General features: G+C 42.1%; 1 protein-coding gene across 1 annotated transcript in view; it reads right to left on the reverse strand.

Annotated features, from left to right (window-relative positions):
- Positions 1 to 1,142: 1,142 nt before the first annotated feature.
- The window catches only part of RPN1 (ribophorin I), a 28,854-nt gene continuing 3,348 nt past the window's right edge, over positions 1,143 to 26,648 (reverse strand). The window contains exons 2-10 of the mRNA XM_055344391.1: positions 26,497 to 26,561; positions 21,365 to 21,671; positions 14,343 to 14,552; positions 12,804 to 12,996; positions 7,905 to 8,004; positions 6,579 to 6,717; positions 6,217 to 6,336; positions 2,673 to 2,918; positions 1,143 to 1,562 (exon numbers count right to left, since the gene is read on the reverse strand). Coding sequence (XP_055200366.1) covers positions 1,380 to 1,562; positions 2,673 to 2,918; positions 6,217 to 6,336; positions 6,579 to 6,717; positions 7,905 to 8,004; positions 12,804 to 12,996; positions 14,343 to 14,552; positions 21,365 to 21,671; positions 26,497 to 26,561 — 1,563 coding nt within the window. The 3' untranslated portion in view covers positions 1,143 to 1,379. The remainder of the gene's footprint in view (positions 1,563 to 2,672; positions 2,919 to 6,216; positions 6,337 to 6,578; positions 6,718 to 7,904; positions 8,005 to 12,803; positions 12,997 to 14,342; positions 14,553 to 21,364; positions 21,672 to 26,496; positions 26,562 to 26,648) is intronic.

Genomic DNA, 26,648 nt, shown 5'->3' on the forward strand with positions numbered 1-26,648 from the left:
AGAAAGCCTGCACCCACCTACATCTCTCAGCTGCGCCCATGTGGGCACATGGCCCTCCCTGCCCAAGGTTTTTTCCCACACCTATTTATGGCCTTTAGCAGTGTGTTCTCAGTCAAAATACAAATCTAAGTACGTCTCACACTGGTCGGTCTCCCCTTGATTTCAGGATAAAACCAGAAGCCTTGTCAGACCTACAAAGCCCGAGCTCATCCGGGCTCTCCCACCTCTGCAGCCTATGCCATACCCCCTCCACGTCTCTGGATTCCCTTCAGGTCCACAAGCCCCAGCCTGTCCCAGGGCCTTTGCACATGCTGTGGCTATCTATATAACTTCTATAGAGCCCAATTCCAAAGTCACTTCCCTAGGGAAACTGCCCAATTCCCCTACCCATCCAGAGTACACCCGGTATTCTCCAGTAAATACTGTCAGGAGAACCCTGTCCCTTTCCTTCATGGGGTTGTCACAGTTTGTGATTATGAATTTGTGTCTGATCATCTGACTATCTGTCCTCAATAAGAACCCCTGTTCTCTGGGACGGCTGGGTGGCTCAGTGGTTGAGCGTCTGCCTTTGGCTCAGGGTGTGATCCTGGGATCTGGAAGGGAGTCTCACACTGGGCTCCCTGCAAGGAGTCTGCTTCTCCCTCTGCATATGTTTCTGTGCCTAGTACAGCATGTGATGCAGAACAGACAAAAAGTGTAAGAACAGAGCCCTCACTCTCAGACTCTGTTCAGTGACGTTACGTAGCCCACATTATCTTTGTGGCCTCACTGTTCTAACACGTAAAATAGAAGTAATGCTTGCCATGCAAACGTGCTCTAAGTAAATCCACTATTTAAAAGCACTTGATAAAAGTACTATCCTCAAGGTAAGTTATGAGATTGTCCCCAGAACAAATGTTCATAGTCCCTGCTTTATTTTCATTTGGTCATGCATACTTTAAAAAAAAACAAAACAAATACACACACACACACACACACACACACACACACACACACACACACAAAACATACACTCGTAAAATACCCAAACATCAGGTGTTAAAAGGGCAAAACACAAGGGGCTTACGGGATGAAAGAATATCCTAGGCTTCAGAACAAAACAATCAACTACTGAAAATTTCTTTGTTCAAAACACAAAGATATTTTGTTTTTAATGGGATTTAATTTTTTTTTTTTTTAAAAAAAGGAATACTTTTAAGACAAAAACTAAGCTGCTTATGTTGCCTATGGCAGGGCCTGGCCTCACTTCCTTGAAGGCCTTTTATAAAATACAGATGCCAGCATTCAATGGCCTTGCTGGTGGCCTTCCCTCCTTCACCCCCAAACTGCCATCTGAAAGTGCAGCGCCCTGGGCCCATGCTGATGATAACGGTCAGAGGCTACAGAGCATCTAGAATGTGGTCGATCTTGGTGACCAACTCCTGCCGCTTTCCAGAGATGAGCTTCTCATTCTCAATGTACGTGTCTTTCTTGAGCTTGCCGGCCACCAGCCGCTCAGCTTCCACTGCAGACTTCAGCACCAGCTCCTTGACCTGTGCATCCAGCTTCTGCATCTCGCTCACCTGGCCGAGGCAAGAGCAGGGCAGAGCTTGAGAATGATCCTCCCACCCACACTCAGCAGGGCCCACCACCTCCCATGCCTACAGACCCTGGAGCTCCCAGGGTAGAGGGGCTGGCTGTGGCAGGAGACAGGCCTGGCTTCAAATGCCAGCTCCACTTTCTATACCTTCAAGCTCTGACCTCGGATCTTAGCTATAAAGGATTGTGAGGATCAAGTGGAAACATTACGGGCAATGTCCTGGTGGGGTGCCAGGTACACCTCTTCCCTTTGGCTAGCCAAATTAGGTCCAAAGACTCAGGCAAGACTAATGGCAGGGGTGTGCCAAAGAGACTCAATGATCACCAGCTGGCTGTGAGGCTGAGGACTTCATAATCACAATCACTCAACATTCAGCAATTACTTAGTGAGCCACAGTGCTAGGCACTGGAAAACTGCAATCAAGAGAGATGAGCCATTTTGCCTTCATGAAGCCACCAGGTAACACTCGAGCACATAAAGAAAAGAGCTGCAGATAAAAGGTAGGTGCAATGAAGAGCACAAGGTAAGGGGAGGGAGTTCTGGGAGCAGCATGTAGAGAGGGGCTTGATCAGGGACTCTGAAGGGCACCTCTTCCTGTACAGGTAACAAGAACCACAAAGCACAGCCCAGGTAGGGTGCTCAGCACTTTATATGCTCTAACTCATTGTGCACTCACAACACTGTGAGGTACTAAGACACAAAGAAACAGAAGTTTGGTTACTTGGCCAGATTTACAAAGTCTGAGTCAAACACCTGATTCTAAGTGTAGCTTCTTCTCAGCACACAAGAGCAGTCTGGAGCTGTGCCCAGTCCACCCTCTGGGAGAGGAAGCCACTGCTCTCAGTAGCAGCCATGTGGAGAACAGACAGTGACACGGAGGCTAGCAGAGCCTTCTGAATCAGCCAGTAACCGAGATCCCAACCTTCTTATTCCACCAAAAGGGTCGGCACCACAGGACAAGGCAAAGCAAGAGCTGCCCGGCATGTGACCCACACACAGCAGCCCCATGGTGCTCTAGAATGTGGAGGACAATCCCTAGAGGTGTGACAAGAAGGGCAGAGAGCTGAGTGACTCTGGGATGGCACACACTTACTTTGTCACACAGGTCGGAGCCCTCTGTCTTCAGCCTGGACTGCAGCGACGCAATCTCACTGGTCAAGGCCTTGTGTTCTGTCTCCAGGCTCTTCTTGCCGCTGTTAAGGGTGGACACATCCCGCGACTGCTTGTACCTATTGATGGTCTCATCAAAGTGACGGTAGAGACCTATTCTCTTGTTGACCAAGGTCAAGACCTGCTCTGTGATGCAAGCCACCTTCATCCTGGCCTCTGCAGCCGGATCCTGTGGGGGAGACATCATGGGTGACAACATCTAGGCCTGAGCCGGCTCCAACCTTGACCTCCCTAAAAGTACCCACCACTGGCTGTGCAAACAAGAAAAGCCATCTTCTTGGAAAGTCAGAGAATCAAACGTTTGGGGATGTTAAATCTTGACCAGTTCAGCATAGGGCAGGACAGGGGACACAAAGATAAAGAAGACATTCACTTCAAAGTCCCACAGCGCACAGAGAGGATGGGAGAAAGGCTACTAATGCTAGAACACACCACAAAAGGGACAAGAAAGGGAAGAAAGAGCTCAGTGCAGGTCAGGGAAGGCTTCCAAGACTTTTATTAAGTCTCTCTCCTTAAAACCTTCAAGAGTTTCCTAGGGCCTGAAGGATAAAGCCCAAGCCATTCACGACCTGTCATTCACAACCCTTTAGATGAGGCCCTACATACTTTCCGGAATTCTCTCTCATCACATGTCTACTCAAAAATTCTGACTTGGCAGCTAAAAGGCTGAATCTGGTCTGCAAATGGCTGATTTGGCCCACAATTGGTTTTTTCTCAATAAATTATCAAAGCTTTAAGATAGGGAGATGTATACATAAGGAACTAATTAAATAAACTGACCAATGCAATACTCTGTAGCTATACAAAAAATTAAAAAAAGGGAAGATCTCTACAAACTAGCATGGGTAATTCTCACAATCTGTTTAGTGGGGAAAAAAATGACAAAACATATATGGTGCTTTCTTCATTTTGTGCAAGAAAGAGGAGAAAATGAAGTATCTGCACATTTTTGCAAAATAAATCATGAAAGATATCCAGAGACTGCTCAAACTGCTTATCTAAAAGGCAGGGTTTTACAATTTTACAATCAAAATTAAATATTTAGAGTGCCAGAGAGAGAAACTACAATAAATTCAAACAGAAATAAATGAATCTAGCTATATTTCATATTAGTTAACATAGAAAAACTAAGCTAACTACCTTAGAACACAGTACTCGACAAGATATTCTCAGTCTAAAGACAAAAAGAACTGCTAACAAATCTTGGGACTCTACAGATAGGCCTGGTGTTTGTGGTGGCATGAGTGCAGCAATTCTGAAACTATTTTGTGTGTTTATGGAATTCAACGTATATATAAATATATTGATGTAGGGTCCAGGAGAGAAGGAAAAACGGTAGATGAGGAAGGATGGCAAGAACCCTGTGGCATCAGACTGGAGTGAGATATCAGTGTTAACTGCTATTGTAAATACCATACATTTCTCCCCTAGCTCTGTCTGCTGGAAGGCCCAGACACAGCAACACTCCAAAAGCAATGATCACACCTAGCCCCCAGATCCTGCTCTCTAGGTACCATTCCCCTCTAAAAGGAACCAGGGCTGCCTGGAGAAAGTACAGGAGGCTATGCCTTAAACACACTGTTGTGCCCAACAAAAAGGAAGTACTCTAAAAAATGACAAGACATGAAAAAACCAGACAAATCTAGAACAATTTGAGCATCAAAATAAGTAGCACCAGGGGACAGTAGCCCATAGAGTAAAGAAGGCCAGGAGTCCTAACAAGTAACCAGCCAACCAGGAAGAAAAGCTTCTCCTTACAGAACAGTGCCAACAAAAGGAATCAATTTTTCAACCACCACACTAATAACAGATTCAGATAAGAATCAATACTAAATGCTATGACTAATGAGTAAATGTACATGAGAGTATTTATATAGCCTCAAACAGATCATACCTTAATTGCAAAGAGAAAAACAATGAACTTTGGGGCTGCGATAGATCTCTGGGACCTGGGATAGAGCCTGAAGTCAGGCTCCCTGGTCAGTGGGGAGTCTGCTTCTCTCTCCCTTCTGCTCCTCCCTACCCCTCATGCTCTCTCTCACTCTCTCTCTCTGAAATGAGTAAGTTTTTTAAAAATCTTAAAGATAAAAAAAAGTAACTTTAACATGAAGAAATTAGGTAGACATCCGCTTAGCCAAGTAAGGAGAGTTAACATCCCCAGCACTGAGACCAGCTGACATCAGGTACCCCCGATGTGATGCGCTGCAAATGCAGCATCACTTTATAGCATTCTTGCCACAAATGCATAATCTGAATTTAATCAGAGAGAAACAGATGATACACCTAAGTTAAGGGACATTCTACAGAACCGATGTATACACGCCAAATATGTCAAGGTCATTAAAGACAGAGAAATGCTCCAGAGCTGTTCCAGATTAAAGGAGACTAAGGAAGTGTGGCAACTAAATGCAATCCATGATCCTCAGCTGGATCCTGGAGGAAGAAAAACAACTGCTGAAAATGTTATGGTCCCTAGGACAGTCCGCCAAATCTGAACACAGTATGCAGGTTGGTTAACAGTGTTACAGTGACATCAAGTTTCCTGAATTTGATCATTCTACTGTAGTTAAGAGAATACTCTTGTCCCTGGGCTACACGCACGCTTTAGTACTCAAGAGAATAAAGGATATAAATGTCTACAATCTACTCTCAAATGTCCAGGAAAAATAACTATATATAATGGGAAGGCCGAATGTTAACTTGTTACGCCTAGGTGAAGAGTATACAATCATTATTTTTGCTATTCTTGCAAAGTTTCCATAAATGTAGAATTATTTTAAATAAAAGTTTTAAAAAACCAAAGCAGGGGTACCTGGCTGGCTCAGTCAGTGAAGCACGCAACTCTTAATCTCAGGTTCATGAGTTTAAACCCATATTGGGGGTGGAGCCTACTTAAAAAAATTTTTTTTAATAAATTTAAAAATGAAAGCATTTATAGCTTAAAAAGTGGGGCCATTTCATAATAAAACCTACACTCAGCCTTTCTGTATGACAAGGCTTCCTAGCAGATGACTCAGTGGGTAGCCTCACTGTTCTATAGAACCAGGTTGGATCAACATCTTTGCTACATGTACCCTACTGCTCCCCTTTGGATTCCACCAAAGTCGTCCCTGCTGCTGCACAAACTGTTCCTGCCAGCTGAATGCTCTTCCCCAATTTCTCTGCCAGTCACATCCTCAGGGAAGCCCCAACATGAAACACACACTGCTGGCTGTCCTATTTCTGCAGTGCTTTGCCTACCAGCAGCACCCTGTCTCACAGAACACTGCATGCTCTGTGATCATAGCAACAAGAACAAGGTCTCTCTCTTTACGATAAGGGTCAGCAGAGGCCACAGGCAGGGAGGAGCTTCTGGGCAAGAGGGTTCTGTCTCGGATTTGCTGTGAGGACAAATGCTCAGTAAAGCAAATTATCAAGGTCCAAAGTGACTAACCAAAAACATAAGCAAAAGGCCAAGGGGTGGGTACCTTTGTGATGGAAAAGTCCAGCCTGACATAGATGATGACAGTGAAGAACAAGATGTAGAAAGCTGCCACAACCAGCAGTGGCTCCTGCAGCATGAGCACCTTGTTGAATGTGTAGTGCACCTGTAGGGGCAGAGAATGGGGAATGGGCAGGGATGAGGGGGACTGGCTTCCACAGGTCTGCCTAGGGGCAAGAGGGGCCCTAGCAGGCCCACCATCATCCAGGCCGTCCACTCACCCCCAGACTGTGCTCAAAACCCAACAGCCCCAGGAGGGAAAAGATAAAGACAGGCAAGTGCCTGGCCCCCAGGACCTCATACTCGGGGAGGAAGACACAGAAGGCAGAGAACAGTGGAGTCACTTACCACGATGTCCTGAATGTGCTGCTCCACCAGATTTTTCTTATAGGCAACAATCACAGGGCGGCCAAACGTGTCTAGGTAAGTGTAGTGCAACTCATCTGGGGCCCGACTGATTTCATAGGGACTGTCAACTTGGATGTTCCTAGATGCAGGTAGGAATGAAATACAGCCTAAGACAAACCGCACTGACCAACAAGTTCTTTAGGGTTGGAAAATTCTAATGCCCACGGGGGCCTTTCAAGGTCACTAAGTCCACACTCCACTCTGCTCCCCTCCTGGCACCACAGACCACCAGACCTCCTGAAACAGCTGACCCGCTGTCAGAATACCCTATTAGACCATTCTCCTGCTGAGGTAACGACCAGCTCCCTGCATCTTGCTCTTGCTAGTGCTCACCAATACTGGCCCACTCCTGGAGGCACACCACCCACACAGCCCGCCAGCCTGCTGTGCACTCCACCCAACAAGAACTTCTTGGGAACTTAATAAGGCCTCTGAAAAGTCACTCCATAAGGTACAATGGAGACATGTCCTGTTTTTGTCTGCCTGGATCCACTCTCCCTCCTCTGGGTTCTCACTATAGTTTTTACTAGAACTTCCCATCCCCCCTAGAATGTCCTCCACAGGGGGAGCAATCAAGGTGCCGATCTTTCTGGTTACCAATGGACATGTGACCCAACAGAGGGCAAACAGAAGCTCCCCTTGAAGTAGAGTGAAGTGCACAAAGACACACATAGTTGTTTATCACTCATGCCAAGGGTAGGTCCTCTCTGAACAACTGTCAGTTTCCACCACCTGGATTTCCAAAGATGTTCTGGCTCTGCAACTTCTGCTGCCATTTTATAAGACATGCCTTACCCTTCCAAATGCACTCCTGTCTGCTTAAACTGGCCAAAGACAGCACCTACTGTTTGCAAGCACAGAACCCTAACATAAGATCAGGACCTCACTTTCGGAACCTAGTTTGACTAGTCCAGGATAAAACAATGCCATTGTTGCACCGCTCTTCTTTTTTGTATTAACGCAGCACAAGAGCTACCTGGCTGTCCGGACTCTGCACTCTGTCCTGCTGCAGACCATCCCATCCCCTTTGGATGCTACACCTGTCATGAAGAGGGACTCTGTTCAGGGACTATATTTCATAAATCAAGTTTGTGCCTCATTTGAGTCTAACTTTTCTGTTGAAAGTCCAGTCAGAAAGTCCCTATAGAGCTCTCAACTATGTGCTGAGCACCTACTCAGCGCCCCCAGAACACAGCTTCCTCTTGAGGTACCACAAGGCCACTGCCAGAGAAATGGGAAGCAGAGGAAAGGAACAGTCACACCCACTTGGCCCCTTCAGGCAAGATGATCTTCACTGTCAGAGAATCTATCACTTGCTCATCAAACACATGGTCCACGAACCTCATCTTCAGTGCATACTGGTCACCTGAAGAAAGACAAAGATGTGCAGGCATGTGAAAAACAGAGGAAGTGACACAGGAGCTAGGGGGCAGCAGAGGATAGGAACACTTGCTCTTTACACAGAGAAGAATAGAGATACTATCTAAAGTTAACAGACTAGGAGATTCTGGGAGACCAAGGTGGTGGTGGCAGCATACTTACGGGTCTTTCCCAATTTTTACATAAAGACAGAACAACTACACAGCAAAAATAAAAACCCACAGAACATATTTATAACAAAACTAGGTAAAACACAGATCTCCAAGGGGGCGGGGGGGGGGTGTTATAAAACAAAATGTGCATACAACCTGCACGTTACTAGTGTACATAAAGGAGAAAGTAGAGGAGACAACAGGGCAAGTGACAGACCTGAGAAGAGCAGAGCCCCAATCAGGCCACCCTGTTCACCAGAGAATGAGGCAGGCCAACTGTAGAAGAGCGGCTGGAGTTCCAAGGAGTCCTCCCCTGACCCCACATGGTGGGTGAGCAAACCAGGCCCAAGGAACTGCCAGTCTAGAGCAGTCTAGTCCCTGAGAACTTGGAATAGCCATCAGAGCTCCACTCCCAGGACAGCACCCTACTCAGAGGAAAAATCAAAATCAAGCCTAACATGGACAGCAGAGCTACAGGAAACTGAGCCAGGGAAGGCTCCAAAAGGAAGCCACCACATTCAAATCAACAGAGAACTGGGCAATTACAATATCTCCTCCTAAAAGCTCACATTAAAAATGAACAGAAGGGCACCTGGCTGGCTCAGCTGGGAGAGCACACAACTCTTGACCTCAGGACTGTGAGTTTGAGCCCTACACTGGGTGTGGAGCCTACTTAAAAATTTTTTTCTTGGGCAGCCCCAATGGCTCAGGGGTTTAGCGCCGCATTCAGTCCAGGGTGGGATCCTGGAGACCAGGGATCGAGTCCCACGTCGGGCTTCCTGCATGGAGCCTGCTTCTCCCTCTGCCTGTGTCTCTGCCTCTCTCTCTCTCTGTATATCTCTCATGAATAAATAAAATATTAAAAAAAAAGTTTTTCTTAATTAAAAAAAAATGAGCAACAGAAAAAGGGGGCCCCTCACTGTTTTAAAAAGTTACAAAAAGAGAGAACATCCCAAGTAAAATGAAAAACATGCCAGAAATTCATGCCACAGAACTGATTAAAACTGTTCCCACGGGGCACCTGGGTGGCTCAATTACGTTTCCAACTCTTGGTTTCAGCTCAGGTCATGATCTCAGGGTCGCAAGATGGAGCCCCACATTGGGCTCCATGCTGAGTATGGAGCCTGCTTAAGATTCTCCTGCTCCCACTCTCTCTTAAAAACAAACAAAAAAACTGTTGTATTTCAAAACAAGCTTAAAGCCATTTAAAAAATGACACAAGTGGGGATCCCTGGGTGGCTCAGCGGTTTGGCGCCTGCCTTTGGCCCAGGGCATGATCCTGGAAGTCCCAGGATCTAGTCCTACATCAGGCTTCCTGCATGGAGCCTGCTTCTCCTCTGTGTCTCTGCCTCTCTCTCTCTCTCTCTCTCTGTCATGAATAAATAAAATCTTTAAAACAAATGACACAAGTCATAAAAGAGCAATACAAACCAGAATTATAGAAATTCAGAAAACTGACAGAAAGTAAGAAAAAATTAAGAAAAGAAATTTTAGAAATAAAATTGTTTTAGAAATAAAGGCTATGGGGCAGCCCCGGTGGCTCAGCGGTTTAGTGCCGCCTTCAGCCCAGGGCCTAATCCTGGAGACCCAGGATCGAGTCCCACATCGGGCTCCCTGCATGGAGCCTGCACTCCTTCTGCCTGTGTCTCTGCCTCTCTCTCTTCTCTCTGTGTGTCTCTCATAAATAAATAAATAAAATCAAGAAGAAAGGAAAGAAGAAAGAAAGAAAGAAGGAAAGAAAGAAAGAAGGAAAGAAAGAAAGAAAGAAAGAAAGAAAGAAAGAAAGAAAGAAAAGAAAGAAAGAAAGAGGAAAGGAAAGGAAAGGAAAAGAAAAGAAAAAGAAAAGAGAAGAGAAGAGAAAAGAAAAAAGAAAAGAAAAGAGAAAAGAGAAAAGAGAAAAGAGAAAAGAGAAAAGAGAAAGGAAAGGAAAGGAAAGGAAAGGAAAGGAAAGGAAGGCTATGCTAAAAGGAATACAAGTGAAAAAAACATAACAGGTGATGTCTTGTAATAAATAAAAAGTAAAAAGAAGCAAAGTTTTCAATGAAGGAAAGACTCAAGAGAAACTGCCAAATATTGAAAACAGGCAAAGACTCAACATAGAATAGGAGCCCCAACGGAGAAAACTTACAAAAAGGTTTCAGACTGTAAGCTAAAACCATAATGCTAACCCAAGAATAGCAGCACAGCAACCACATGTAGCCAAAACATGTTCTATAAAAGTATTAAATTTTAAAGAAAGAATCCTTTTCAGTATTTATATAAAAAGACTTAGAAGGGTAGGTGACTTAGAAAGGGGAAAAATTAGATCATCAGACTCTGACAGCGACATTTCATACCAAAAAAAGTAACGTATTTAAGATATTCAAGACGTGTGAGCCAGTGATTTTATGTTCATCAAAATAGCTTATATGCACAAAAGGCACAAGCTGTTATCAATTATCAACATGTAAGAACTCATTCCCACAAGCCTTCCCCAAGGAATCTACCAGCGAATGAGCTCCAGAACATGAAAATGACGAGAGTCATTGGTCACTGTAAACACTGATGGGGTGAGCATTAATTAGAGTTACTGCAGAGCTAAGTCTAGAGTTCAAATGGGAGAGGTACACTATCTGTTCTGACAAGAGAGATATTCAATATACGTACAGCACACCAAAACACTAGGGTAGGATCAGGAGAGGTCATGCCAAAAATAAACTTTTTTCAGTAATCATATTGGAAATGGTAGCATGACCACTTTTATTCTGAGACTGCCGTATGTGTGGGATCAAACAATTGTGAAAGGCTCTCTAATTACGTCACTTCTCCTCCTTTAGAACAAGGACTCTCAATATAGAATCAGATACAGACAAAACATATGAGCAAAATCCATACAGTCCACACTATTAAGTAACTATATAACTTCACAATTTTCTTCCACATAGGTATAATACATACCTGGCTCTGTCAGCTGAAAAGGTCTAGATATTGACCAAACTCAGAACAATATGCATTTCTAGTTCTCCAACTATGGTATTTTTTTTTTTTTAAGATTTTATTTACTCATTAATGAGAGATACAGAGAGAGAGGCAGAGAGAGAGAAACAGGCTCCATGCAGGGAGGCCAACACGGGACTCGATCCCGGATCTCCAGGATCATGCCCTGGGCCAAAGGCGGGTACCAAACTGCTGAGCCACCCAGGCGTCCCTCCGACTGTGGTCTTAAAACACATTTTTCCACAAAGAGAAACTGGGGTTTGAGGAGAAACAGGTGATTCCAAGTCTCGGTCAGAAAATACCCAAGCGGGACCAAGAATTATCTCTTGTACAGCACCAAGGGAGGTGAAAGCTTTCAGCTTGTAAGAAATACACAAAGGCAGGATGCCTGGGTGGCTCAGTAGTTGAGTATCTGCCTTTGGCTCAGGTCATGATCCCAGGGTCCTGGGATCGAGTTCCGATCAGGCTCCCCACAGGAATGCATGGAATTGCATTCTGAGTAAGGAGTCAGCAAAACCTCTCGACTATAGGTTACAACTGACTCAAGGTCTGCAATAGATAAGCAGAAACAAATAAATCAGGTGGAGGAGGGAACTATGGATTAAGAGAAACCAACAAAACCTCAAATTTTTCAAAAAGGGCAAAACTAAAGTAGAGATTCGAGAGACATACAGTTGGGTGATAAAATTGGAGAAAGTCAAGAAAGTGGAGACTAAAAACCAGGGCAGTAAATACTATTGTGGGGAAGGAAAGCTGGCTGGTTCAATTCAATGTCTTGGCCTGAGTGAGTGGTGGTTATAAAGTGTTCTTAGAATCAGTTACTGAGGGCAGCCCTGGTGGCGCAGCGGTTTGGCGCAGCCTGCAGCCCAGGGTGTGATCCTGGAGACCGAGGATCGAGTCCCATTTCGGGCTCCTTGCATCGAGCCTGCTTCTCCCTCTGCCTCTGTGTGTGTGTGTTTCTCATGAATAAATAAATGAATCTTAAAAAAAAAAAAAAAAAAAGAATCAGTTACTGAGCTATACATTCGTTTGTGTGGTTTTCTCTGTTTAAAGACTTGAAGAAAATATGGCAAAATGATTACAATAATTTGTTCTAGGTGCTTGTGTAAAAGTGTTTATTACTCTCTGATTTGTTTCTATTTTTTAAATACCTCAAATTAAAAGAATTGAAGCAGTTGGAGGAGGAAGAAGATGATTTTTCCCGGACTGTTTGAACTGGCTACTGTATGACTGTATTACTTTTACAACAGTAATTTGTCCCCACCCAGGAGAAGTTGTTCCTAATACCCCAATCTTCCAAAAAATGACAGTACTCTCTTCCCATCAAAAATGACTGGCAGGGGGATCCCTGGGTGGCTCAAGGTTAAGTGTCTGCCTTCAGCCCAGGGAGTGATCCTGGAGTCCCAGCATCAAGTCGCTGCATGGAACCTGCTTCTCTCTCTGCCTGTGTCTCTGCCTCTCTCTCTCTCTCTCTCTCTCTCTCTCTCTCTCTCTCGTGTGTGTGTGTGTGTGTCTCCCACAAATAAATAAATAAAATCTTAAAAAAAAAAAAAAGACTGGCAATTGTTAAAACAAAACCACCACTAGAAATAAAAATGCAGGAAATGAAAGAAAATGAGTGCCTCCCCTTTCTATTCCCTAAATACTAAACACTGACCCAAATTATAGAGGTACTCATAGCTTGGGAGGTTGTAGCCAACGATGTAATGGGTCTTCCACCCGCCAAACAAAGGGAAGCGAGGCCGGATTTCCATCTCTACCGAGTCATCCAAAATAAGGAGGTGGCTGGTGGAAACATTGCCAATCTCATCCCGGTAGTAAACATCCTGGGCAGCGGCAGGGAGGATGGTCTGCAAGAGAGAGGACAACGCCTTCTAAAGCCTCCAGAAACTTACTCACAGGAGATGATCCTAAAAACAGAAGACTTTCTGTGCCAAGAGCCTTCCCCATAGCATAGTCCCCAAACTGGGAATAACATAAGCCTCCCAATCGAGGTTCCAAAATTTCTAAATAGTGCAACTATTTCTCAATCATGGCAGGTAAATAGCTAATTCTCCTAAACAATAAATAATGAACACAATTGTAAATACTTTAACAAATACTGAAGGACTAATACAAAGATAAAGGTAATTGCTAAGTTACTCTGCAGGGAGAGAAACTAAAAATGAAAGAAACTATATCCAATCACTAGGTGATAGGATCATGGAGGGGGTTTCCCCACCTCACAATCTTTACTGTACCTTCCAAATCTATAAGCCTATTTCCATGAGGAAGAAATTATTCTAACACTTCATTCCCATAATGAGTCCTTCTGTAATACTTAAGTACAGTTGACTCTTGAATAACACGGGTTTGAACTGCACAGGTCCACTTTTATGTGGATCTTCTTCAGTAAATACAGTAAGTACTATAAATGTATTTTCTCTTATGATTTTCTTAGTAACATTTTTTTCTCTTACTTATAAGAATACAGTATATAATACATACAACATACCAAATATGTGGTAATGGTCTACTCACGTTAATAGTTAAGCTTCCAGAAAACAAGAGGATGCTAGTTAAATTTTCAGGGAGTCAAAAGTTACACGCAGATTTTCAAATGTGTATGGGACAGGTGCGCCTAACTCTATGTTTTACAAGGGGGTTTTCAACTGCATATGTTTTCAGTTTTCAACTGTACATGAAAATATAAGATTTCATTTATAAGACTAAAGATATACACAATTTCATGTGCAATATGATAAAATCTTTTTAAGAGTATTATAAAAGTAAGAAGAAATATTAAAATATGAGCAATACTAATTCTGGGTGGTGGTATGGTTTTCCCTTTTTCTATTATTCAAATTTTCTTTTAAAAACATGGCCTACTTTGGTGTGCCTGGCCAGCTCAGTTGGTGCAGCACATGACTTTTGATCTCAGCGTTGTGATTTCAACCCCATGGTGGGTATAGAGATTATTTAAAAATAAAATCTCTTTTTTAAAAAATGGCCTATATATAAATGGGAACTATTTCTTTTAAGATTCTTTTAGTTAAAAAAAAGATTATTTTTGTTGGTCCCAACTGTGAACTACTTGAACACCTTGAACACCAATCGAACCCAAACAATGGTCCATATTTAGACACTTTCAAAAAGCCAAAACACAGATATGATAAAATGATACTTTCTCCCAATGTCTGAGTTGCATACCCCATACCTTAAATGAGCGGATGGACGCTATTCCACTATCTGGCTGTCTCTGGTAATCATAGCGTGAAAAAGGTCCCTTCAGCACAGCCCCTGTGTGCTTCAAGTCCACATTTTCTTCCACAGCAATGTTACCCCAGTGAGACACCTCGATGACTCGGGTCATGCTGGTGATGGTCAGGAAAGGGCTGTTGTTCTCATAATGTACTTTAAAAGTATCCTGGAGAGGAAGGAAACAATTCCAATTTTGGGTGACGGATAAATCAACACTAGTTTCAAATACTACTGGAGACAATACATATATCAGCAAAAGAATGGCTCAATTATGGGATAGTTAATGTGTGCTATATTCTAAAGTGATGCTTACTAGGACTTTTTAATGGCGCATGGAAATAAATACTCATGATGTTATTACTAAATAGAAAGGGGCAGCCCCGGTGGCTCAGCAGTTTAGCGCCACCTTTGGTCCAGGGCGTGATCCTGGAGACCTGGGATCGAGTCCCATGTCAGGCTTCCTGCATGGAGCCTGCTTCTCCCTCTGCCTGTGTCTCTACCTCTCTCTCTCTCCCTGTGTCTCTCATGAATAAATGAATAAAATCTTCTAAAAATAAATAAATAAATAAATAAATAAATAAATAAATAAATAAATAAATAAAATATAAAAATAGGCTACACAAAATTGTTTTAGGTTCTAATATAAATACCATTTGTATTTTAGAAACAAAAACTTCTACATGCCACTTATCTTAAAGCCACCATAGGAGTAAAAGGACAAAAAGAACCTGAAATGAAATACAGAAGAATCCCAACACAGGCAGAAATCAGAGTTCTTAGATTGTTTCTACCTTCTCCTTGTGGTTTTATTTTCAAAATTTCTAAAATGAGCTTTTTAAAATTGCCTTTTAACTAATTTTTGCAGTTTTTTTTTTAAAGATTTTATTCATTTACTCATGAGAGACACTGAGAGGGAGAGAGGCAGAGACACAGGCAGAGAGAGAAACAGGCTCCATGCAGGGAGCCCAATGCGGGATCTGATCCCAGGACTCTAGGATCACGCCCTGGGCCAAAGGCAAGCACTCAACTGCTAAGCCACCCAGGCGTCCCTAATTTTTGCAGTTTTAAAAGAAAATGAAATCTTAAATTGTAATTAAGAAAAATTCTAAAAAAAAAAAAAAAATTCTGATGAGGTGATATATATGATCTCATAAAGGCATAATGTCTACCCAATAAGCTAGCAAATAACCTCAAAACTGAAGATGATTCATAGCACTGCTGGGTTTTTCTAACATGGAGAAAACTTACCTGGAATAGTCCCTGGAAGAGAGACTTATTTAGCTAATTTGTTAAGCTAACACAAATATACGTGTCAGGGCAGCCCAGGTGGCTCAGCGGTTTAGCGCCGCCTTCAGCCCAAGGTGTGATCCTGCAGACCCGGGATCGAGTCCTGCGTCGGGCTCCCTGCATGGAGCCTGCTTCTCCCTCTGCCTATGTCTCTGCCTCTCTCTCTCTCTCTCTCTCTGTGTGTATTCTCATGAATAAATAAATAAATAAAATCTTTCAAACAAAGCAAAACAAATATACGTGTCAGTTACTCTTTCACGAGCGTTAAACAAACGCGTGATCATTTAATCCTCAACACAATGAGCTAAGTACTACTCTTTGCGTTTTACAAATTAAAAACACCAAGGTCTAGCAGTTTCAGCATATTCAAGGTCATAAATAAATCTAAACGGCAATAGTAGGTCTTAGGGTCTTCAACATTTTAGCTCTGGCTGTGCACTCCTCTGCAGTAAATACTGCCTCCCAGACAGTTCTCAGAGAATTAAAGGATACACCTTTAGAAATTCCTCCACTTTGCCAATTTTACCACTGAAATTACTATTAAATCTTTCTGGTCACTGAGTAGTATGAGTGCCCTTCTATGAACACATACTTGGAACCTTAGAAACAGAATCTGAAAGGACAAGAAGTAATAGAAAAACACCCTTCTTCCCCCAAAAGTCCATGAAAAAGGACAGTTTATTAATTCTCATAGCTCCTGCTACTTTATTCACTCATTCTATGAGTAAATTCTTAAAGGTTTAACTTCATAGTATTTAATGCCGATACTGACAAGGGTACAGGAAACTGACAGTCTCTGACTGCTGGTGCCATAATAAATTCGCTAAATCTTTTGAAAAACCACTGGACAACATACCTCAAAAGATTTTTAATTTTGGGCAGCCCGGGTGGCACAGCGATTTAGCGCCGCCTTCGGCCAAGGGTGTGATCCTGAAGACCCAGGATCAAGTCCCTGCATGGAGCCTGCCTCTCCCTCTGCCTGTGTCTCTGCCTTTCTCTCTCTCTCTGTGTCTCATGAATAAATAAAAGCTTTTAAAAAATTTTTTTTTAATTTTTGAAAAAGATTTGAGAGTGACAGCACATGCATGGGGGGTGGAGGGGGCAGCATAAGGTGCAGCAAAGGGAGAGAGAGAATTCCAAGCAGACTTCCTGCTGAGCACAGAGCCCAAGGCAGGGCTCAAGGCTGGGCTCAATCTCACGACCTAGAGAACATGGCCTGAACTGAAATCAAGAGACTGTTCAACCAACTAAGCTACCCAGGTGCCCCACATTAAGAGATTTTTAAATGTTCATATGCCTTGATTTGAAAACTTTTACTTCAGAAAATCTATCCTATGACCAAAAGACACATGAAAAGATGCTCATCATCACTTATCATAAGGGAAATACAAATTAAAACCACAATGAGGGAAGCCTGGGTGGCTCAGCAGTTGAGTGTCTGCCTTTGGCTCAGGGCGATTCCGGAGTCCAGAGATCAAGCCTGCTTGTCCATCTGCCTAGTTTCCGCTTCTCTGTGTCTCTCATGAATAAATAAATCAAATCTTTAAAAACACATACACACAATGAGATATCACCTTAGAACTGTCAGAATGGCTAAAATCAATAACATAAGAAATAACAGGTGTTGTGGAGGATATGGAGAAAAAGGAACCCTCAATGCACTGCTGGTGGGAATGCAAACTAGTGCAGCCACTGTGGAAAAAGCATTAAGGTTCCTTAAAATGTTAAATACAACTACCCTATGATCCACCAATGGCTCTTTTTGGGTATTTACCAAAAAATACCAAAACACTAATTCTAAGGGACACATGCACCCCTATTATTTATAGTAGCATTATTTACATTAGACAAGAAATGGAAGCAGCCCAAGCGTACATTGGCTGATGAATAAAAATGTGGTACATATATATTCACACAATGGAATATTATTCGGCCATTAAAAAAGAATGAAAGCTTACCACTTCCAACACAGCATGGATGGAGCTAGAGCATAATGCTAAGCAAAATCAGAGAAAAACAAATACCATGTGATTTCACTCATATGTGGAACCTCAAAATAAAGCAGCAAATGGAATATGTAGATAGAAGTCAAGAAGCAGACTCAACTATAGAGAACAAACAACAAAATGATGGTTACCAGAAGGGAGGTGGGTAGGGGGATGAGTTAAATAGGTGACGGGGATTAAGGAGGGCACTATTGTGATGAGCACTGAGTGTTGTATGGAAGTGGTGAAAACTATGTTGTACACGTGAAACTATTACACCATATGCTAACCAACTGAAATTAAAGTCAAAACTCCACTTAAAGAAAAATTTATCCTGAGACTATATAAAAAGTTGTATGTAAAGAGGTGACTACTGTAGTGTTAAAGAGAAAAAAAGCTAACTGTCCAACATAGGAAACTTGGCAAAAAAGCTTTAAGGCATCAAATTATAGGATCTTTTTTTTTTTTTTTTTTTTTTTTTTTTATTTATTTATGATAGGCACACAGTGAGAGAGAGAGAGGCAGAGACACAGGCAGAGGGAGAAGCAGGCTCCATACACCGGGAGCCCGACGTGGGACTCGATCCCGGGTCTCCAGGATCGCGCCCTGGGCCAAAGGCAGGCGCCAAACCGCTGCGCCACCCAGGGATCCCAAATTATAGGATCTTATATGGCTATTAAAGATGCTTTACAGGGGTGCCTGGACGGCACAGTTGGTTAAGTGTCTGCCTTTGGCTCAAGTCATAATCCCAGATCCTGGCTTCCTGCTCAGTCGGGAATCTGCTAATCCTTCTCCCTCTCCCTGCTCTCCCTGTCTGGCACTCCCCTACTTGTGCTCTGTCTCCCTCTCCCTCTCTGTCAAATACATAAAGAAAAAAGAAAAAAAAATGGTTTACAAAGGTAATGTAAAATGTTTAGAGAATATTCTAAGTGGTAAAAGTATCATGCAATACTTTAAACACGATAGGATTTCCATATTAAAAAGCGCCTATGCTTAGAAAGAAATGACTCAGGTACTATTATGTCAAAAGTAGAGGTCAACTGGTGTCAAATTTTCCTCTGTATATGCCAGTCTCTCATGAGTATTTTATTAATTTAAAATGGAGGAAGAAAGTCCAAAATCCTAAAGATGTAAAATTTAAAAGCCAAAACATTAGAAAGATAAACCAAAAGCTAATATGAATGCTCTCCAAGAAGAACAGATAGAAGGGAGAAGTGGAAGCAAGAGTTCTCTGAGCCTACCTTGTTACAGAATTTTGGCTGTTTTCATTTCAAAAAATTGAATCAATTAAAAAAAATTCTTAATAGTGGAATGACCCAAAATGAACAGCCCTATGTCAAACTAACATCTGAGACACCAAGAAAACAATTATTTCAAATGACATTAGAACAAATTATTTTGACTGTACATCCTCAGTGATATATGTTCTAAACAAGAGATTGCAAAAGAAGTCTTAAATATCCTTGTATTTTAGAGATGATAATTAAATATGTAGGCTGAAATGACATGCTTCCTAAGATTTACTTTAAAATATTACAGCAGAAAAAAATAAATAAAATAAAATTAAATAAATAAATAAATAAAATAAAATAAAATAAATTAAATTAAAATAAAATAAAATAAAATAAAATAAAATAAAATAAAATAAAATAAAATAAAATAAAAATTACAGCAGAGGGACAGCCAGGTGGCTCAGGAGTTGAGCATCTGCCTTCTACTCAGGGAAGGATCCTGGAGTCCTGGGATCGAGTCCCACATCGGGCTCCTTGCATGGAGCCTGCTTCTCCCTCTGCCTAGGTCTCTGCCCCTCTGTGTCTCTCATGAATAAATAAAATCTTTAAAAAATAATAATAATAAAATATTACAGCAGAACCTGGGTGGTTCAATCAGTTAAGAGGCTGCCTTCAGCTCAGTTCACGGTCCCAAGGTCCTGGAATAGAGCTCTGCATCAGGCTCCCTGCTCAGCAGGGAGCCTGCTTCTCCCTCTTCCTCTGCCCCGCTTCCTTGTTCATGTGCACGCGCTCTAATACATGAAAATCTTTAAAAATAAATAAATAAATATTACAGCAGAGAAAAAATAAAGTGTCGATAAGTGTGGTAATATTCTGATACCCACAGAGTTGAAGTGATAGGCTATGGGAGTTTATTACACTATTCTCTACACTTCTGCATTTGTTTGAACTTTTCCATAACAACAGTCTATTTTAAGCCTTGACCACTCACTCTATGTTTAAGGCCCAACGCCTAGGCTCCGCAAGGCAGCCAGCTTTACTACCCCAGCCACCCCAGTCAGTATAGTGCCTGGTCTCCCATCTCCAGGTCTCTACATACAATGCCTTGTTCCCTTCCCCCCCAGCCCCCACTCCAACTCTCTATACGCTACTTCCTTATTCTTTATTATTATACTTTTTAAATGTGAGTATATTTGCTGGAATTGTGCTACATACAACTTGGCCATCCACCCTAGAAGCCAATTTATTTGTAATCTAATCTTAGAGGAATCATTTAGTTTCACCAATTGTTTCATCTATAGCCAAGGATTTTTAAATTTTTAACTATGTTTTTAACTATGATTCAAAGAAATGATATTTATTAGTTAATACACTATCTACAAAGGCTAGGAAATAAGATGGTCGGTCAGCAAGCTATTCTTCCCTTCCCTAATCCCCTCCTCCCCCACTTTGTTTGCATTTAAAAAGTTAATGTCTCTAAGCTCACATTTTATTTCATGTGATGGGAGTACTTTTAGTTTAAGACTGAGCCTTTTCATCCAGAGGACTGGTATACCTTAAATAAATGGTAAAGTGGAGAAAAATGGACAGGGCATGCTCTCCCCAGCTCCTCTCCTTCGTCTGGCATACCTGCCCATGGGCAGTTTGAGATCTCACTTCATTTGCTGGCAAGACCTGCATGTGGAGAAACTTGCCCTGGCCCATCTTATTTGTATGGATACTTCTGTTTCAATTTGGAGCTCAATATTAGGCAACACCCAGCAGTACCTACAGATAAACTATCTTCTTCAACCTAGTCTTTACCTGTAATAAAGCTACATTACTCTTTCACTTCCAACCTATCTCAATACTCTTGTTTCTCAGTATGTACAGAACTCAGGAAGGGGGAAGAGGACTACTGTTTGTGGGGTTCCCTCAGAGACCTCAGCAATCTCCATTTAGCACTGTCACTGGCTAATAGTTGGCTTTGACAGATCCTAAATGCTGATGCAATAATTAAACTAAGTTCATGTGTCATTGCTTCAAAAATCCAAGTCATGAAGTTTGAGATTCATCTGTCATGTTTTTCCTCTTTAAAAATCTTCCTAAACCTCCCAGCCTCCATCTGTACTCCCAAAATGAGAAAGGGAACCCCCATGGAGAGGCATTTCACAGTTGGTGAAGATATTTGGGGATGATCTTAAAAATGACTTCAGGGACACCTGGGTGGCTCAGTGGTTGACCATTTGCCTTTGGCTCAGGGCGTGATGCTGGGTCTGGGGATCAAGTCCCGCATTGGGCTCCCTGAGAGGAGGCTGCTTCTCCCTCTATGTCTCTGCCTCTCTCTGTCTCTCATAAATAAATAAAATCTTAAAAAAAAAAAAATGACTTCAGATTTACGCCCATTTCACATCACCGCGCCTATCAACTAGTAGTCACTCCAGAAGACATTCACTGAAATAGACAGGGACAGACTGGACCCCACATGAGCCTACCTGACTATAAGCAGGGATGTCTCTGAAAGGTCCATAATCCAGGAGGTCCTCAGAGCGCGTAGGGTTTCCCAACTTGGTGTAGCTCTCTACATTTCGGGAGGCAAGCTTCACACGCATCGTCTGTGTCTTCGTTGGATAGGGAGAGTAGAAATAATGGTTCCCCTCAAACACTACAAACTGTTTTTCTGACTGTGTGATCTGGGTTGGATATGGCTGAAGCACATGGGTATAGACTGTTTCCACAATGACTGAGACCTTGGCCCCAGGATCAAGAGCAACTGGGAGCTTGACTGTGAAGAATCTCCCACTGGAGGAAGAACAAGGCAAGAGAATTAAGAGATGAAGGTAACTGAAAAGAGAAGCAGCAACTCACCATCACAGCAATATTTTGTACCCAAGACGAAAGCAATTACCTTTAGGAGATCACCTCTAACCTATTAATTTAAGCCTTTTTAGATTAATGTCTGGGTTATCATTTCACATCTGTTTATAATAATAAAAGTATAGGAGCACCTGGGTGGCTCAGTTAAACATCCAACTCGTGGTTTCGACTCAAGTCATGATCTCAGGGTTGTGAGACTGAGCTCCCCAAGTCAGGCTCCACGCTCAAAGGAGAATCTGCTTGAGATTCTCCCTCCTTCCTTTGCCCCATCCCCACTCTCTTCTCTCTAAAATAAATAAATCTTTAAAAAAAAAAAAAAAAAAAGATGGGACGCCTAGGTGGCTTAGTGGTTGGGCATTTGCCTTTGGCCCAGGGCGTGATCCCGGGATCTCGGATTGAGTCCCACATCAGGTTCCTTGTAGGGAACCTGCTTCTCCCTCAGCCTGTGTCTCTGTCTCTCTCTGTCATGAAAAAATAAATAAAATCTTTTTTTTTAAAAAAAGTATAAAACAACAGGATAATGGTTAAAGCATTCCAGCAGAATATTGGAGAATACTCCACACAGTAGAATATTGACAGCCACTAAAAAAGATGTTTGGATCTGTGTAGATATTAATCATTTCCATGTACCATGTAAAATAACAGAAATAGTTTACAAATGACACAGTATGACTCCACCCTAAAGTATAAACATACACAAATGTGAAGAAAAGTATTCCAATGAATGTTTCCAAACTGTTAATGCTGTGTTGGGGAGGAGAATAAGCTTCATTTTATTATTCTTTTTCAATTTGTTTAATGAGCTTATATCACTCTCTTAACTAAAAAAATAAAGCTACCAGCATTTTTTTAAAATATTTTATTTATTTATTCATGAGAGACACAGAGAGAGGCAGAGACACAGGCAGAGGGAGAAGCAGGCTCCTCACAGGGAGTCCGATGTGGGACTCGATCCTGAGACCCCAGGATCTCACCCTGGGCTGAAGGCAGCACTAAACCGCTGGGCCACCAGGGCTGCCCAAGCTACCAGCATTTTAAAGAAAAAGAGATGGCTGGAAACTACTGAGATCCATAGGATGTTAACTCAAAAATGAATCTGAGTTTTCTAAACCAGGAGATAACTTTTGGTAGACCCAGAAACTGTTAGTGGAAAATTAAAGGCATTTAACATACTTCCTTGGAATTTGTCCTCCAAGGTCAGAGAATGGATCACTTTTCCTGATGCGGCCTTACAAAATTGTAATCTTGCATGTCTTTATCATCAGTCACACCATCACACACCCTGTTACTACTCTGAAGTACCTACTCTAAATATAAGCCCTACACCTTCTCCCAGGGCAGTCTTAACCAATTCTTGGCTTCAAGTTCCAGATCTCCTTCTTGTCCCATGCTCTGTCCAGAGCACTAAACTCCTATTTTCAAATCTTCAGCAGACAGCTCCAACAACCAAACCAAAATACCTAGTAACAAAAAAAAAAAAAAACAAAAAAACAAAAAAACAAAAACCTGGTAACATTCATGATCCCAATTCCTTACTCTGTTAATACTACTACCATCTGACCACTTTTTTGTCAGATTTTATTTATTTATTTGAGAGACGCAGATCACAGAGATAGAGGGAGAAGCAGACTTGCCACTGAGCAGGAAGCCTGACGCAGGGCTTAATACAAGGACTCTAAAATCATGACCTGAGCCAAGGGCAGATGCTTAACCCACTTAGCCACCCAGGTGCCCCAATCTGACCATGTCTTTTTTTTTTTTTAATACTTTATTTATTTATTCATGAGAGACACAGAGAGAGAGAAAGAGAGAGAGAGAGAGAGAGAGAGAGAGAGAGAGAGAGAGAGAGGCAGAGAGAAAAGCAGGGAGTCCGATGTGGGACTTGATCCGGCACTCTGGAATCACGCACACCCTGAGCCAAAGGCAGACGCTCAACCGCTGAGCCACCCAGGCATCCCTCTGACCACTTCTAAACCAAAACCCTGGGATCCCTGAGTGGCGCAGCGGTTTGGCGCCTGCCTTTGGCCCAGGGCGCGATCCTGGAGACCCGGGATCGAATCCCATATTGGGTTCCAGGTGTATGGAACCTGCTTCTCCCTCTGCCTGTGTCTCTGCCTCTCTCTCTCTCTCTCTCTCTCTGACTATCATAAATAAATAAATTTAAAAAAAAATTAAAAAAAATAAATAAACCAAAACCCTCTGGCATGTTCTATGCCTCACTTTACTCTATCCCCAAGGGTCTGGATAATCCTGCCTTAGAATGTCTCTCATATTCATCCCTTCCTGGCTTCCCATTGCAAACAATTCCCCACAGTTCAAACAATTCCTCCTTCCCAAGATTATTACCTGTCTCACTAACTGACCCAATCTCTTTGTCCCTCTAGCCCATCAGCACAATATCTGATACAACACCACTTTAATTTTCACATGAAATGTCCCAGCATAACTGAATCTCACTTTAACAACATTTCAGTGCTCCAAGATATCAATTTTCAAAGGGGCCTGGGTGGCTCAGTAAGTTAATTGACTGACTCAGTTTTGACTGACCTATCAGGGATTGAGCCCCTATCAGGCTCCGCGCTTAGTGGGAAAGCCTGCTTGGGATTCTCTCTCCTCTCCCCCTCTCCCCCCCTACTCCTGCAGGCACTCTCTCTAGAATAAATAATACATAGAAAAGAAAAGAAAAGAAAAGAAAAGAAAAGAAAAGAAAAGAAAAGAAAAGAAAAGAAAAGAAAAGAAAAGAAAAGAAAAGAAAAGAAAAGAAAAGAAAAATATCAATTCTCAGGGTACCTGGGTGACATAGTCAGTTAAGCATCCAACTCTCAGTTTTGGCTCAGGTTGTGATCTGAGGGTCCTGAGATGGAGCCCCGAGCCCTACATGGGGCTTCATGCTCTGCACAGAATCTACTTGAGATTCTCTCTTCCTCTTCCTCTTCCTTTCCCTCTGCCCCTCCATCTCATGCTCACTTGTGCACACACACTCTCACTCTCTCTCTAAAATAAATAAATAAATAAATCTTTTAAAAAAAGGAAAAGAAAAAAGATCAATTCTCATTGCAACTCGGGAGCATCAGCTAATGAAGGCTTCTGATTAATAAAAGACTAGGTGGACAACACAGATCTGACGATACTGGAGTCCAAGATTCTTTCATGGATCAAAACAATGACATGTAAGTTGTCATGTTAGGGTTGCAGGATACATGACTTGTTTAATGTTGCCATTAAGCTTTATGTAGACAAATTAATAAACTTAAAATTATCCCATTTATATGCTTATGTAAAATTATATATAAATGCGCACATGCATAAAGAAAAGTTATTACTGTCATATTCTCATTTTTTTAAAATTCAAAACTAATGAGAAAATAACTTTAAAACTGCCAACCAAACAAAACAAAAACAAACACTGCCAAGCAAGGAGACCAAACTGACACTTTCTGAATCACATAAGGACCAACAGCTCTAAGGTTCGAAGGTTTGCTGGTCAAGAATCAAGTATTTTATTTCTGCTTATGATTACAGCATAAGCTTAGTCCATTTGCCTTCAGTTTAGAATCACTGAGCTAGGGGCACCTGGATGGCTCAGTCAGTTAAGCACCCAACTCTTGATTCTGACTCAGGTCATGATCTCAGGGTTGTGAAATCGAGCCCTGCATGGGGCTATGTGCTGGGCAAGGAGTCTACTTATGAGATTCTTTCCTTCCCTCTCCATCTGCCCCTCCCCTCCTCAAATAAATTAAAAAAAAAAAAAAAAAAAGAATCACTAAGCTAAAAACATTTCTTCCTCCCCCATCACTCATTCGACAAATATTTCAATGCCTACTAAATACCATGCAAAATCCTGATAACTGTTGAGGCTGAGTGATGAGATATATGGGGATTCTTTATTCAATTCTTCCTGCTTTTTATACATTTTGGAAAATATCCTTAACAAAATGTTTTACAATAACTACTAAGTGCCAGGCCCCTTGCTAGGTGCTGAGGTTAAAGCAGAGAACAAGGCAAGTCCAACCTCAGCCTTCAGAGAAGCTTGGTCTATCTCCTTCAAAGAAGTATCATGTTCAATGCTCTGAAGGCTCAAGAGGTGGTAAGGGGGGTACAGTTGTCTCCCCTTTGGAAAGAGTATGGTAGCCCACAAGAGATGGTAGGCTACCTACTGAGACAAAGAGCTTGGAGTTCTCACATACTGGATCTCCATACATTGTTTGGGGATCTCTATCCCCACATACATTAGCAGACCTAATCTGGTGTGGAAAGTAGCTACCTTCTGGGAATCCCTGGGTGGCTCAGCGGTTTAGCGCCTGCCTTTGGCCCAGGGCACGATCCTGGAGTGCCGGGATCAAGTTCCGCGTCAGGCTCCCGGCATGGAACCTGCTTCTCCCTCCTCCTGTGTGTCTCTGCCTCTCTCTCTCTCTCTCTCTCTATCATGAATGAATAAATAAATAAATAAATAAATAAATAAATAAATAAATAAATAAATCTTTAAAAAAAACGAAAAGAAAGTAGCTACCTTCTTGTAAAACAAACTGCCACTGTTGGGGGCAATTTTAGCATTAGTGATCAAAAAAGACATAAATGGGTCAGAATATATTATAGCCTGTTGCTCACCTACCACATACTGTATTAATTGAAACAGTGTCTAAAACACCAGGTACTTCCTCAGCAACTCTCCTACCTTATGATTCCAACTGATATGATAACCTGTAACAAGAAGAGGCAAGATATATAGATATTCTGTTTGGGAGATTACCTTTTACCCTTAATTTTGGTTTCTCGTACTTCCAAGTTGTTCTCTTCCTCATCTTCTCCCTTCACCTGTAACAGGAAAAAAGATACTATTCTTTTTATTATGTCTTTCAGTCTCTACATTTGAGTCACCAAGTAACCAACTGCCTCAGAATG

The sequence above is a fragment of the Nyctereutes procyonoides genome, unplaced genomic scaffold (assembly GCF_905146905.1).
Source record: "Nyctereutes procyonoides isolate TBG_1078 unplaced genomic scaffold, NYPRO_anot_genome, whole genome shotgun sequence".
In the NCBI taxonomy this organism is placed as follows: domain Eukaryota; kingdom Metazoa; phylum Chordata; class Mammalia; order Carnivora; family Canidae; genus Nyctereutes; species Nyctereutes procyonoides.